We start from the raw sequence: 14513 nt of genomic DNA on the forward strand, positions 1-14513 counted from the left end.
GCTGCTTAATGTCGTAGCTGCAGCTCTGGGGAGGAGGGCACAGGTCCACAGGTCCAGATGCAGCCATCATGCTTGTCACTTAGGTCCCCTTTGTGGACTAGTGCCCTGTGTATACCGATCCCCAGCAGGGGACAGGCCTGCCGGGCTTTCCTCCAGCACTGTGCTATGCTGCATCAGTTCCAGCTGTTCTAGGCCAAATAATTCAGGGCAGTGTAAAGGAAAAGATGGAAACGGCAGAAATGTGAGATTTTAATTTACATTCTGGCCCACTGGCCCAATCCCTGCTCCATCCTTAGCGCGGTGAACCCGCCAGCCCTGCCCTGCGCCCTGGCATGGCACGGAGGCTCCATTTCTCACTGTGCTGGGCACCTACTCACGCCTGGTCCCCTCCCAAGGCTCAGGAGGTCAACGTACAGGAGCACTACGGCCTGGCCCCCCCTAAGCCTGGGCCGCCTCCAGACGGTGTGCTGGCCCTGGCTGCCACCAGAAGAGGCTGGGGCACAGAGGAACTGGCCTGGTGGCCTTGGGCTCAAGGTCTCTGTCAAAGGACTAACCCATTAGTAGGAAGTAGAAGAGACGCAGCAGGTTTAAATCCTCTTAAGTAAAAACTTAAAATTGAAGCACGGATGTGTAAAGCATCCCAAGCATGTGGTCATGCTCTGAGAAGGTCCACCTTAGTGGGGACGTGCCCCGAGTGGTCAGCAGCTCAGGGACATACGGGATGGGGACGGGGACAGGGCTGACCAGGGCAGGCCTGGTCATGGCAAGGTAAAGGTGTTGAGTGCCAAACAGTAGACACACTTCCTGTCTCCAGGAGCCAAGGGCCGAAGTGTACCTGGTGTTAGCAGGAGGAGAAAGGTGCCCTTCCCTCCAAGGAGCCCAGCATGATGGGAATGGCTAGGCAGCCAACAGAATTCCCAGAGACCTTTTATTTGTTCAAAATACTTTGCAATCACCAGAATTTGAGCAGATACAGCGCTCTTTGGGACACGAAGGCCCACAGCCCATGTTTGCTACGTGGAAAGAGTGACCAGGGCACAGAGCAGCAACGAGCAGATCCCATCAGTTCCTCCGCCAGGTGGGCCCTGGCCTGGCCCTTGCTCGGCCACTCTTCCTCCCCCTTCCAACCAGGCAGGTCGCAGGTCACAGGCCCAGGTGCCCGCTCGGGAGGAAAGGTGACCCACCTTCTAAGAGTCGCATTGAGGGGTGCTGAGGTGCTGTTAGGCTTCCTTCACCACCCCCACCAGTGCAGGCCGCAGGGTGCGCCCATGCAGCTTGTAGCCCACCTTGCTGACGAGCGCCACAGTGCCCGGCTCCTTCCCCTCCACGGGTGCGTGGAACAAGGCTTCATGCTCATAGGGGTCGAACTTGGCTCCGATGGGGTCCAGCCTGAGCAGGCCATGCTTTGTGAACACCTTCTGGATCTGCACCTCCGTCATCACCAACCCCTCGTACAGGTTCTTGAGGTGAGGGTTCTCGTCTTTAATCTCCTCCTTTGGGACGCTCTGGGTGGCCTTCTCCAGAATGTCCGCCACCTCCAGCAAGTCCTTGCAGAAGCCCTGGATGCCTGCAGGGGAGAAGACAGTCTGCATCTCAGCTCAGCACTCCAGGGCCACGGAGTCCTCTGCTTGCCCCCGAGTCTCAGCACCCAGACAGTTCACACCCAGAAACCTTTGCAGGAACCAGGGTGGCATCACTTAGTAAAATGTGTAAGAAGGGGAGCAGACAGCAGGGAAAATGTGCCCTCGAGACCTCGCCACAGGGGACTAGAACTTGAACAGGACAGGGGAGGGTGGCAGTCACTCAGCGAGCAGAGCAAGGCGCAAGTGGCCTGCTACTGCATCCTGAAGAGCCAGGCCAGGCCTTGGGGGCATTTGCAGAAGGCAGGGAGGACACTAGGAAGCAAAGGCAACAGCACTGGGTGTGTGATCTGCAGCAGTGACCCAAGACCTCATCTGCCCTCAGGTAAACTGCTAGCCGCCCCATCTTAGCCTGGGTCCCTAACCTGCCACACAGGGAGTGGCACCTTCCAGTTCCAACAGGTGACGGTGACTATGCAGATGGTCTGATGACTGGACTGCTCTTCCGAGCTCTGCTGCGTCCCTCTGCTCCTGCAGATACTTTCCCTGCACTGGTCCTCGCCTGGGGTAGCGCCCTGTCCCCACCTTGTTCTCCCGATGCTGACAGAGCTGCACAGCACACCCCACCTCCAGTCCCAGCTGCACCCCGGGACTAAGCCATACAGCATGCGTCTTACCGTACAGTTTCGCCTCCTCTATCAGCTTCTGGCTTCTCTGCCGCAAGTTCTCGGTATCTGCCAGCGCCCGTTTATATTTTTCCTAAAGAAGGAAGGAAAAAGAAATTTAACTTCATTATGAAATACAGAATGAATTCATAGCCAAGCCATCCTAACTTAAAAATGATTATACAACAAACATCAAGTCAAAATACAAATGAAACCTATCATTACTTCTGAGACCGTGGGCGAGCACAGGGCCGCTGCAGACTGGCTTATACCTGGGTCTGGGTTCTCAGCGAGCCAGGGTGCCTGTGGTCCATGCGGTCCCTCAGTGCCAAGTAGGGCCTCACGGTGGTGCCCTCTGGAGACGGGGAGGAGGAGGGCCCCGGGGGAAGCTGAGACCTCAGCCCAGTGGTGGAGAACCTGTGGCACGCGTGCTGCAGCAGGCACGCAGAGCCCTCTTGGTCATGGAACCGAAGTCACCCCAGCAGCTGAGCATGAGTAGCAGTTGTTTTCTCTAAACCAAAACCTCAGTGCTCAGGTTTAACTGCAGTGCTGGCACTGTGTGACAGTTAAGTGGATTTTAGGGTGCAGCCTGGGTACAGTATCTCTGAAAGGTTTGCGGTCATTGCCTTAGCCACTGGGGAGTGGCCCCTGCCTGCTCCTGCAGTTTGTGTTTAAGGTGCTCTGTGAGTGCGCAGTTAGCGCTCCAGGAGCCACCTCCACCTCCTTCACCAGAACCAGGGCAACCTGAGCTCAGCACTGGCCAAGCCTTCAGGCAGCAGCCAGGAGGGATGCCCTGTACAGACCCCAGGTCCCCTTCCCTTCTTGCAACTCGGCTGCCTCAGCTGTGAACAGGGCCACGGGCAGGACTCGATCATGCAGGGCAGGGATCATACTGAGCTCAGCACAGACTTGGCGCCAAGCACTGGGTGGTGGTAGCCTGAAACGCTCAGGGTATTTGGTCAGTGCCATCTCTGTGCTTTGACACCCACTTCTGGGGACAGCAACACACAACCACACTTGCATCCCCGACTCCTGCACCCACCACCTCTGGGTCCCTTCCCAGTCACTGCACACACAGCCAAGCCTAGCAAGGGCTCCAAGCAGTGAAGACCATCTGAGGTCCTAGTGGTCACTGCAGCACATGCCTGCTTCCCTTGCAGAGCCACAGCCATGCTGGGCTTGGTGCTGGCCTCTGCCACTTTGGACAGTGGGCAGTGACCAGTGACCAGTGAGACTCAGGACGGTCATGTGGCGCCCAGGTCCTTACCATGGTCTCTCTGAGCTGCTCTTCCAGCCGGCCCTTCTCCTCTAGGAGAACCTTGTCTGCAGCGGGAGGTTCGGCCTTCTGCTCACTGGGCCTCGAGTCCTCCTCCAGGCTCTGGCCATTGTTCTTCTGTTTCGCAGCTGTGCACAGCAGGCGTGGAGAGGGCCTGAAGCACAGTTAAAACCATGTTCTAGATCGTGGCACATGTGGTAGCACAGGGTGTGGGTGTGGCACAGCAGACTGTCACCTGCCTGAGGCGCCATGAAACTGTGTTTATGGAGCCTTCTGCAGTGTGTACCCCAGCTGACACAGGTATCACTGGTCTCTCTAGTTCTGAGAGGCCAGTCTTACCCCAGAACAGAGCAGCTACTCTCAGGCCCAGGCTGATACCGTTTATAGATGGAGTAGGTAGAGATCAGGCCTGCACGGTGCACAGCATCATGCAGAAAAGGTGGATTTCTAGATATACAGAGCAGTCATTGAAATAGTGAAGAGGAAGCGCATGCTTTGGGGGACTCAGAGCAGGCAGATCTCAGGCCGGGTGCTGAGAATTACACAAGAGGAAGAGACCAGCTTGGAGAAGGCAGGAAACAGTGCAGGGGTATCAGCTCCACAACAAACCCTGGAAGAGGTCCAATCTGATCTCTACAGCACAAGCTTAAGTGATAAACACAAGGCCACACAAGTCTTAGCGACAGGGCCTTGAAGTCCAGACTTTCTTCCCCAGACCGGCGGGAGTGCTTTGCTAAGTACTGCCAAGTCCAGTCAGCGAGCTATTGTGCGCCAGAACCTTCCCCTGGCTTTGAACACACTAGTTCCACCCTTTTGCCACTTCCTGCAGTTTACAGCAATTTCTGCCGAGGGAGACTAGGACACTGCATGTCCTCATCCACTTGCTTCACTGGCCAGGCACTGTGTGACTGGAAGTCAAAATGACCATGAAAGGGAAATGTTTTGAACCCATTCAAGACAGGTCAATGCAACTGAAGACAGGAAAGAGGACATTCACAGCAGCCGCAAAAAGTGGCAAGAATGAGACAAGTGTGCCTCAAAGCCAGGGGGTAAACTGGGCATGGCAGCACACACTGGTAATCCCAGCCCTCATGAGGCTGAGACAGGGGATTGCTGTTTGAGACCAGCATGGGCTACAGTTTGTTCAAGGTCCGAAATGCCTAGTGAAACTGTTTCAAAAAGACACAACAACAACAACAACACAACAAAACAAAAAATCCAGGAGACACAGTGAGGGGGATTCATGGAAATGTGTCTTAAGTTGTTATATTTTAGAATTTAAATAGTCACTATTTTTTGCACACTTGTGTCATTTAATGATAATACATCCTGAGTAATTATGTCATGCAAACATCGCAGAGTGTACTTACATATCAAAAACTAAGGTGTCACAAGGTAATCTATGGACAACCATCTGCATGTGGTCTGCTGAACACTTTATAGCACACAGCTGCACAAAACATAATCCTGCTTTTGTAAAGAAAAATGAGGAATGCTCGTGTCTCTTAGGCCTGCAGAAGGGTGTGGAAAGATCTATAATCTGTTACCAACTGGGTGGAATGGCTTTTTTATTCTATTTTTAATTCCAGGTTTTAGAAAACCAGGAATCTAAAAAAAATTCCAAGTACTGTTTTTTTTTCCTTTTTGTTGTTGTTGTTGTTTTGGCTTGTTTTTTTTTTTTTGCTTTGAGACAAGGATCTCACTGTGTAAATCAGGCTGTCCTTGAACTCGTGGCAATCCTGCTTCAGCTTTCCATGCACTGGGATTACAGGCATTCGTCATCATGTCAAGCTTCGAGAGTACCGGTTTTAAAGTGGCTCTTCCTATGAGTTTGTCCCACCCCAGGGTGACAGTCACACTGCCTTCCTGCTGGTCAGCTTTGCTCTGCCCACCCTTTCCTGATGGATGGCCAATAGAGGGTCTGGTCGCAGTGACCAGGTGTGGCTGGGAATGAAACAGGGCCTGGAGTCAGAACTGGCTTGTGTCCCTGAGGAATAACGATTCTCAGTGTTTTTACTCGTGTATTTCAGGAACCTTGCTCTATTGTCCCCAGTCCCCCGCCCCCAGAATTTATTAAGCCAGTGTGTCCCTATTTGCCTGTCACCTTTACTGTAAGTGACCCTCACCTCACGTACCTGCTTGCACCTGAGAAGCTGCTGACAAACCAGCTCTCACTACCCAGTTTCGCCCCACGTTTGCCACAGCAGTTTCTCTTGATTTCATTAATAACTCGCTTCTAGACCAATCCCCCAACAGACTAGATAAGGATACTAAGTATCTGCTATAGTAACTTTTGAGGTAGGACTAGTTTCAAAAATCAGGAGCTACAAATTAAAGACAGTGAGGGGGCTGGCTCCCGGACCCTTGGAGTGGGTTCCGACGCGCCGCGGGGGAGGCTCTGCTGCTCTGGGATGGCGGAGGGGGAAGAGGGAATTCTAGGCACAGCAGAAAGTGCGCAACAGGTGCCCTAGTCACGCGTAATTTTCCCGAGCAGGTCCAGATTAGTGAGACACATTCCCTTTCCAGGCCACACCCGGCAGGGTTCTGCCTCGGTGTGCGACCTGGGCAAGTCCTGGCTTCCCTGGCTGCTTTCTGACACCGAGGCCATCACCGTGTTCCGGCACGAGGGAAGTTCGCAGTCGCCAGCGAGGTGTCGCCGCAGGCACCGGCTGCACGCACACGTGGGCCGCAGAATCTTCCGCTCCTAACACACCCGCGGCTCGGCCCCCGGCCCTCGTCACCCGCGATTCTGGTCCTGGTGACCAAGCTCGCGCGTTCCCGAGTCCCATGCACACACAAGAGGGCTGCAGCTCAAAGAAGCCGCGGCCCTGGGATGCCCGCCTCCAAGCTTCTGGGAAACAGCGTCCCACGGACTTGGGATTACCGGCTCCAGAACCGAGGCCGAAAAAGCAGTACTGAGGAGCTGTTGTTCCCCGTTCATCCCAGAGAATCCTAGAACCCTTTACCTGAGACACAATGACAAAGCCGGCAGACTTCGCCGCGCCAGCCTTACACAGCGAACCGCCATCACCACAGTGGTCGCCGCCGTCGCCACACACGCATTGGGCATGCGTCGAGCCGCTGCGCCGATTTCCCCGCCCTACTACTTCGACTCAGCCAATCCGGAGCTGTACTTGCAATGATCGGCAGACAATAGTCACCAATAATTGTGAGTCATGGTGGTGAACAATTCTCCTCCCCCAGGTGGGCGGGGCCTGAGGCTTCCCGCAGCCCCGGAAGGTGAGGAGGAGGTGAAAGGTGAAAGGAGAGAAGGAGGAGCCTCGATTGCGCTGGGGAGAGGTCGGGAAAGAGCCAATGGAGAAGACGAGCGCGGGGGCGGGGCGCACGTGGGGTCTGCGGGGCTTCCGCTGTGGTCCAGGCGGAGGGATGCTTCCCTGGCCTGGGTTCCCTGCAGAACGCTGGCTCCTAGATCGGTAAATGAAAGCAAGGGGTCGTCCGACTGTTGGGCAAATCAGCGGACGCGGCATCCAGAAGATAAGTCCCCTGAGGCGGGGACAGCCCTTCTCCTGTTGCCACTGACTTGGTCTCCATTGCCCGTGAGTTCCAGAAAATAGAAGCGAGACCTGCGGAGCAGAGTGACGCAGTACCAGCGAGTTTGGTGTTGCACGGTGGGAGTGCGGTGTCTGTTTTGCACTTGTCACCTTCCGTTTTGTCACAGTGAAACACAAATAATGTGCTGTTGAGGAAGAGCTTTGGACGCCGTTGGACGCTCATCGATACAGAAGTATTTGTTAACCTGTCATTTTTTTTTTTAAACAGGGTCTCACTATGTAGTTCAGGCTAGCTTTGAACTCACTTTCTATCCCAGGCTGACCCAGAACACGAAGCGATCCTCCTACTCAGTCTCCCAATTGCTGGGATTACAGGCGTGCGCCACCCTGCCCGACCTACCTAATCTGTTAAATTTTATCCCAGAAAATTTCAAACGTGTTCAGAAGAAAGGAAATGGTCACGCCCATGATATCGTTAAGTAGCCTCCGGTGAGGTCTTTGTACTCTGTCGCTTCTCTCAAAGAAACAAGAGTCCTGGAAGAGGCAGCCTCTGGTCCCGGCTGCCAAAGGCCAGGCCTCTTCCCTGCCCCAGCTCTGATGAGTTGTGCTGCCCGATGGGGATGCGGTCCGCTTGTGGGGACCGCACGTCTTTTGCTACCTCTTGTTGAAACCGTTTATTTGCCAGGTGCGGTGGCACACACCTGCAAGCCCATCGCTGGGGAAGTTGAGGATGGAGGATTGATCGCGTTGAGTTCGAGGCTAGCCTGGGCTACACAGGGGGACTGTCCCAAAACAAACAGAAACAAACAAAAACACCCCAGAACAACAAAAACGGGGTCCAGCTATTGGCCAGGTGCTGCACCATCTCCAGAATGTGGGGTGTTGTACCCAGTTTATTAATGAGGGCTCCGAGGAGAAGAAAAGAAGCAGTGAGGCTGTTGGGGAATAAATGAGCTCAAAAGACATAATTGGATAGGTGTGTGGCGCTTATGGGGATCACGATAAAACAAGTCTCCGCGGCGGCTGGGGGATTTGAATGTGGACTGACAATTGGGTAAGAGTTCTTGGTACTTTTGTTAGAGGGTGATAATAGCTAAGGGGGTCCTATAAAATGTCCTTGCCAGACATGCAAACAAAAGTACTGACAGTAAGTTGCCACCTCCGTATTTTGTGTTAAAATTAGTCCACTAAACAAACTCAAGGGCAGAGAAAGACTCATAGTGCTTGACACGTGGTGAATTCTGTGGGGCTGGAGTTTTTTGGAGAGGTGTGACATTTTCTGGGATAACATTTAGTGTCATTTTCCCGTCATCTGACCAGGTTACCTTACTGTCCCACATCCTGAATCTGCTCCCAGTTCAGCTGGGCTCTTTGGGCTCAGGTGTAGAAGAGATGAGAAGGATCACTTCCTTTCTCTCTGGGCCTTGCAGGAAGTCACACAGACATCCTGAGTGCTGATATCCACTTCAGAGTTGCAGCTCCTGTGTCCCAGATAGGCAGGAACTGTCTTCCCCACTGTGCAGATGCACTGGGGACCTGGAACTAGAGCTTAGTCCCGGAGTCTACCTCTGAGACGTGCCTGTGCTGCCACCTCCTGGGCACACAAGGAACTGCTCCAACCGAGCTCCCTGCTGGGCACCTAGGAGGAGCTCAGACAGCAATCTGAGGTGTGATGGAGGTAGGGAGGAGCCAGCCTGGGTGAGAAGCCCCCCCCCTTCCCTCTCCCACATCAGTCAGCCAAGGAGTAGAGCCCCGAAGAGCCAGCTACACAGTGTGCAGAGCCCAGCGAAGATGGGGTGCTGTTTAACAATCAATGTTCCTCAGAAGGTCGGGTAGCAGAACCCCCACAACTGCCCCAGCAAGTTTGTTAGCCGCCCGGGTTACTGTTCCTGCTCCAGTTCTGGTTACTTCTCTTAGAAGAGAGATACAAACCCACCGCCAGTTGGCAAGCCATTCCGCCTCAGTACTCATAGGATTATTTCCAGAGGATGAAAAATATTTCCAAAAGATGAGGAGTATAAAACAAAAGAGGCCTTTATTCTGGGAACACGGGGAGAGAGGACTGGCGTGCTGGCCGCTGGAATCTGGTGATCTCTCTCACACGGACACGTGGTGTGGGGCAATATAAGTAGCCTAAGCTTAGGGCAGTGCCCTAAGGCCATTAGAGATGCACAGGTATTTCATTGGCACACTTTTGGTGCCAGGGGCAGGTTCCGAAGGGTGGGGGGGGGTATAGGGTTACAGGTAAATTTCTAGGGGAGACAGGAGCTCCCTAATTCCGGCTGAGGCTTTTCTGGCTACAGTGTCCAGTCTGGGTCAGCAACCCTTTCATATCCTGTCTTATGATTATTAGGAAAAGGGGTGAAGATTTCTCTCTTTAACTACTTCCTGCTGGCAGGGGGTGCTGTACTGGAGCCTAGGGGAGTTGACGGGATGAAGGTTGATGCCCAGGTAGACGCTGATGCCAGGTGTTTTAGCCAGCACAACTTCACTGGTGAATGTACGTACGTATGTTAGACTGAAAAAAAAACAAAGAGACATGATGTTATGAGGAGACATGGCACTGTCATATTTAGGGACCCAAGTGAGGTAGAGGGAAAGGTGTCTTTGATTTAGACATGTCATTCTATCAGGATGACATTGAGGTAGGATCATTATCATAGTGAGGTAGAATTCTGAAAAATAAGTGTGAGGTTAGAAGGAGTGAAATTATGAGAGGTGATTACTCCCCCATCTGAAAGCATAAAAGTTAGGAGGGTAGGTGGGTAAAACTTGTCTCTGGTCTAGGAGTTGAGCTGGAAAAAATAGGGGGAGTGGGGAGACGGTGGCTGTACCAGGATAGGGAAGGTAAGGGCTTAGGCTTTCAGGGATGTCACGTTTAACCAGACAGCTGAGGGTAGAAAGAACTGCAACTGTCATCATATAGAACATTATGAAGATTATCTTACGCATGATGTGGGAGTCTTTAGGAAAGACTGCCAAGAGTCCTGCTGTAAAAATGATCATTAATAGAGCGTAAGAGATTAGGAACCAAATTGCAAGGCAGGTGCTCATGGACGCTTCTTTTTTGTTGTTGTTGTTATTTTATTTTTATCGGTACCAGGAATTGAACTCACAACTGCTTGCTTGCAAGGCAGGCACTTATGCCACTGAGCTAAATCCCCAGCCCCTAGGAACCAAATTGGGTAACAAAACATGACTTAGCCTGTTTACTGCAGCTGTGAGTGAAACGGAGACATGTGGATGACAGAAGATGAGATGACCACTCAGAGAATGATCAGATTTGGGGCACCTCTTAGCCTGAGTGATGTGAAACCAGGATGGCAGTCCAGCAACTTTGACCGCTGTAGGGGTATCCAAGTAGACCAGATAGGGGCCACTCCACCTTGGTGTAGTCCTGTGGATTTAGAACATTTGAGATAAATTAGATCTCCTAGGGATATGGGAGGATCTGGTTTGGCCTCTCCAGAGGGTTGTGATAGGCAGAGATCAGCATGTTTTTGCAACAGGTGTCGGAGGAAGGAGAGGACTGGGACATAGTCAGCCAGGGGAGGGAGATTTTGGGGAGCACGAAGATTGTGGAGTAAGAATGGTCTGCCGTACATAAGTTCAAAAGGACTTTAGAAAGTAGGAGCCCGGGGGAGTGCCCTGAGCTTGGCTAAGGCTAAGGGCAAAAGTTGAGGCCAAGGTTGGTGTAGTTCTAAAGAGAGTTTTGTAAGGTGTGTCTTTATGAGGCCATTTGCCTTTTCCACTTTCCCTGAGGATTGCGATGGTATGGGATGTGTAGGTGCCAGGTGATGTGTAAGCTCGAGGATACCTGTTGAGTGATCTGATAAATAAAGGCGGGACCATTATCTGACTGAATACTCTGAGGTAGACCAAACCTTGGAATGATTTCTTGTAATATGAATTTGGTAACTACATCAGCAATTTCCCTGGTTGTGGGAAAGGCTTCTATCCATCCTGCAAAGGTACAAACAAAGGTGAGAAGATATTTGAGAGTCTTGTGGCGGGGCATGTGTGTAAAATCTGTCTGCCAATCCTGACCAGGGGTGTGTCCCCGAAATTGATGGGTAGGAAAGGAAGGGGGTGCCATGCGTCCCTGAGGAGAGGTCCTGGCACAGAGATCACAGGTGTGAGTAGTCTTAAGAATGATAGCTTTTAGAGAAAGGTGTGTGACTATTGGGGCTAAGAGTTTGTATAGGGCCTGTGATCCTATATGAAAACAGTTGTGCAGGTCAGCAATGATGTCTAAGGCCTGTTGATGTGGGAGAACAAGTTTAGATCCCTGAAAAATCCATCCCTGAGTGTTTTGTGTGTAACCTGGTTTATGAAGTAGCTGTAATTGTTCTGGTGAGTAACTAGGCTGAGGTAGACTGTTTGGGACTAACAGGAGAAGATGAGAAGGGCAGGGCCCTTGTGCAGCTAACTTGGCTTGTTAATCTGCAAAGGCATTGCCTTGAGCAATAGGATCTGTAGAGTTTTGGTGTCCTCTGCAATGGATGACTGCTGCCTGCTTTGCTTTGGAAGTTGGGCTGCCTCTAGAAGTTTAAGGATAAGGGGAGCATTAATAATGAGGGTTCCCTGAGTGGAAATAAAACCCTGTTCTTGCCAGATAGAGGCATGAAAGTGCAAAATGCTAAATGTATACTTTGAGTCAGTGTATATATTTATAATCTTATCCTTTACTAGTGTAAGAGCCCTTGTAAGGGCAATAAGGTCTGCCCTCTGGGAAGAGGTCCCAGGTGGCAGTGGATTTGCCTCTATAACTTTTGACTGGTTAACTATTGCATATCCTGCTTTCTTTTGGTTGTCTGTGTTTGTTGAACTGCCATCTATGAACCATGTGTCAAAGGCCAAGGAGAGAGGTGTGCTACTGATGTGAGGAAAAGAAGTGGGAGTCATCTGTAAAAACTCTATACAGTCATGGTGAGGATGGCCCTCTGAGGTGGGAAGTAAGGTGGCTATATTAAGAGGACCACTAGTTGCAATAGAGATGCCGGGGGGGGGGTCTTAAGAGAGAGCTAAGTGTACCTGTTGAAGGCGAGAAGGGGTCATTAGGGTGGGGAGCACCTTATGTGAGATAAGGTCATGTGGGTGATGAGGTGAGTGTACTGTAATACATTGTCCTAATGTAAACTTTTTAGCTTCCGGGGTCAGGAGGGTTGCAACTGCAAGAGCTCAGAGAAAGGAGCCCATCCTTTTACTGTGTGATCTAACTGTTTTGATAAGTAAGCCACTGCTTGAAAAGAAGGTCCCTTTTTGTGTCCTAGTACACCTATAGCGTTATGGCCCTGACAAGTAGTGTATAGGATGAAAGGTTGGGTGGGATCAGGAAGGGTAAGAGCCAGAGCTTTTAGGAGAGCCTCTTTTAGTTTTTGAAAGGAGGCATGTATGGGCCTAGTAGGGTCCAGGGGTTCTGATAAGGGACTCTTAGTAGCCTTGTAGAGGGGTTGAGCTAGGGCTGCAAAGTTAGGAATCCAGAGACGAAAGAAATTAGCTAAACCTAGGAAAGATGTAACCTGCTGTTTAGTTGTGGGCACCTGGAGATCACGAAGAATTGCCTTACGATCTGAGGTGATGGAGCGAGTGGTGGGGGTGAGAGCAAGACCTAGGTATTTGACTTTTTGGGAGGCTATCTGGGCTTTGGTGGGAGACACCCTGTATCCACGGCTAGCAAGGAAATTAAGAAGACTGGCTGAGTGGTGTATGGCTAACATGTGGGATGGAGAACATAATAGGAGGTTGTCTATATATTGAAGAAGAACACTAGGTTTGAGATCAAGTTCTGTGAGGTCAGTAGCAAGAGCCTGACTAAAGAAGTGGGGACTATCCCTGAACCCCTTGGGGAGTACTGTCCAAGTAAGTTATTGAGACCTGAGAGTGTCTAGGTCAGTCTATGTAAACGCAAAGAGGTTCTGGCAATCAGGGTGTAGGGGGATAGTGAAGAAGGCATTTTTAAGATCTATAACTGTAAATTGAGTAGTGGAGGGAGGGATATGAGAGAGCATGGTATAAGGATTTGGTACCACTGGGTGAGTGGGGGTAACAGCACTGTTAATTACCCTAAGGTCCTGTACCAGGTGATAGGACCCATCAGTCTTGAGTACCAGGAGAATGGGAGTATTGTGGGGTGAGTGGGTAGGTTTAAGAAAACCATTGTCTAAAAGCCGCTTAATGGGGCTGGGGATTTAGCTCAGTGGCATAAGCACCTGCCTTGCAAGCAGGCAGTCGTGAGTTCGATCCTCGGTACCGATAAAAAGGAAAAAGACAAAATAAATAAATAAATAAATAAAAGCCGCTTAATGATGGGTTTAAGTCCCCTTAAATGTTGGGGGGGGGGCTCTGGGGTATTGGGGAATGCAGGGAAAAATTGAGGGATCCTTGAGATGGATTAAAACAGGCGTGGCAGGTGTAGCCAGAGTGGGATTGGATGTGTCCCAAACCATGGGGTCAACCAGAGAAGGAGGAAGGGGGGTGGATGGCTTTGCGACGCATTCTGAGGCAGTTTGGAGGATTAGGGCTGTGGGGAGAGAGAAAGTAAAGGAAAAATTGAGCTTTTGAAGAAGGTCTCTACCTAAAAGGGGTGTAGGACATGTTGGGATTACTAGGAAGCTATGGGTAAAGAAAAGAGTCTGGAATCAACATGGGATAGGCCCAGTCTGCAAGGATTGATTTGGCTGGTCGTCAACACCCACAACAGAAATCAGAGACTTAGTACAAGGTCCTAAAAATTCAGGAAGTACACTGTAGTTTGCCCCCGTATCCACAAGCAGAGATATTATTTTGCCTGAGACCTCCATTGAGACTCAGAGCTCTGTCAAGGTGACTGGAATGAGGATTGTGAACCCCGAGTCCCATCAGTCTTCCACAGCAAGTCCGAGCAGGTCAGTTATCAACGAATCTGGCATTGATGAAGTCTCCTGTGAGGGCGAGGGATTAGAGGATGGCCTAGTTGCTCGCTGGTGCTTAGGACAATTGCTCTTCCAATGCCCTTCATCTTTGCAGAATGGGCAGGGCCCAGGAGGAATGCCAAGATTGGGGCAGTCTCGTGCCCAATGTCCTTGCTTGTTGCATTTGAAGCATGGTCCGGGCGGGACTTGGGCAGCCACACCTTGTTGTGGATTTTTTTGTTTTGGGAGCCCGAGTGCCACTGCTAAGAGGTCAGACTGATATTTAGCAAACTTTAACTTCTGAGCTTGCTTTTCCTCTTTCTGAAACTTGTCTCTATTGTTGAAGATACGGAAGGCTAATTTAAGTAGATCTCCTTGTGGAGTTTGAGGGCCATGTTCAACCTTTTGTAATTTTGCACGAATATCAGGAGCAGACTGTGAAATAAAATAGGAGTTAACAACAATTATCCCTTCATGAGAGTCTGGGTTTACATTGGTATATTTAATTAAGGTTTCCTGAAGCCGATTTAGAAACACAGCCGAGTTTTCATTAGCCTCCTGGACCTGTTCTAAAAGCTTGTTATAAT

The 14513-nt window shown here is 51.0% G+C and overlaps 1 protein-coding gene across 1 annotated transcript; it reads right to left on the minus strand.

Annotated features, from left to right (window-relative positions):
* Positions 1-914: 914 nt before the first annotated feature.
* Positions 915-6639, minus strand: Grpel1 (GrpE like 1, mitochondrial). The gene is made up of 4 exons (XM_003461849.5): positions 6488-6639; positions 3513-3675; positions 2258-2339; positions 915-1567 (listed from the first exon to the last, which is right to left on the minus strand). The coding sequence occupies exons 1-4, from the start codon at positions 6589-6591 to the stop codon at positions 1221-1223; spliced, it is 696 nt and encodes a 231-aa protein (XP_003461897.2). The 5' UTR covers positions 6592-6639; the 3' UTR covers positions 915-1220.
* Between the last annotated feature and the right edge of the window lie 7874 nt (positions 6640-14513).

The sequence above is a fragment of the Cavia porcellus genome, unplaced genomic scaffold (assembly GCF_034190915.1).
Source record: "Cavia porcellus strain 051 isolate PalLab524CR breed Dunkin Hartley unplaced genomic scaffold, mCavPor4.1 scaffold_18, whole genome shotgun sequence".
Classification (NCBI taxonomy): Eukaryota; Metazoa; Chordata; class Mammalia; order Rodentia; family Caviidae; genus Cavia; species Cavia porcellus.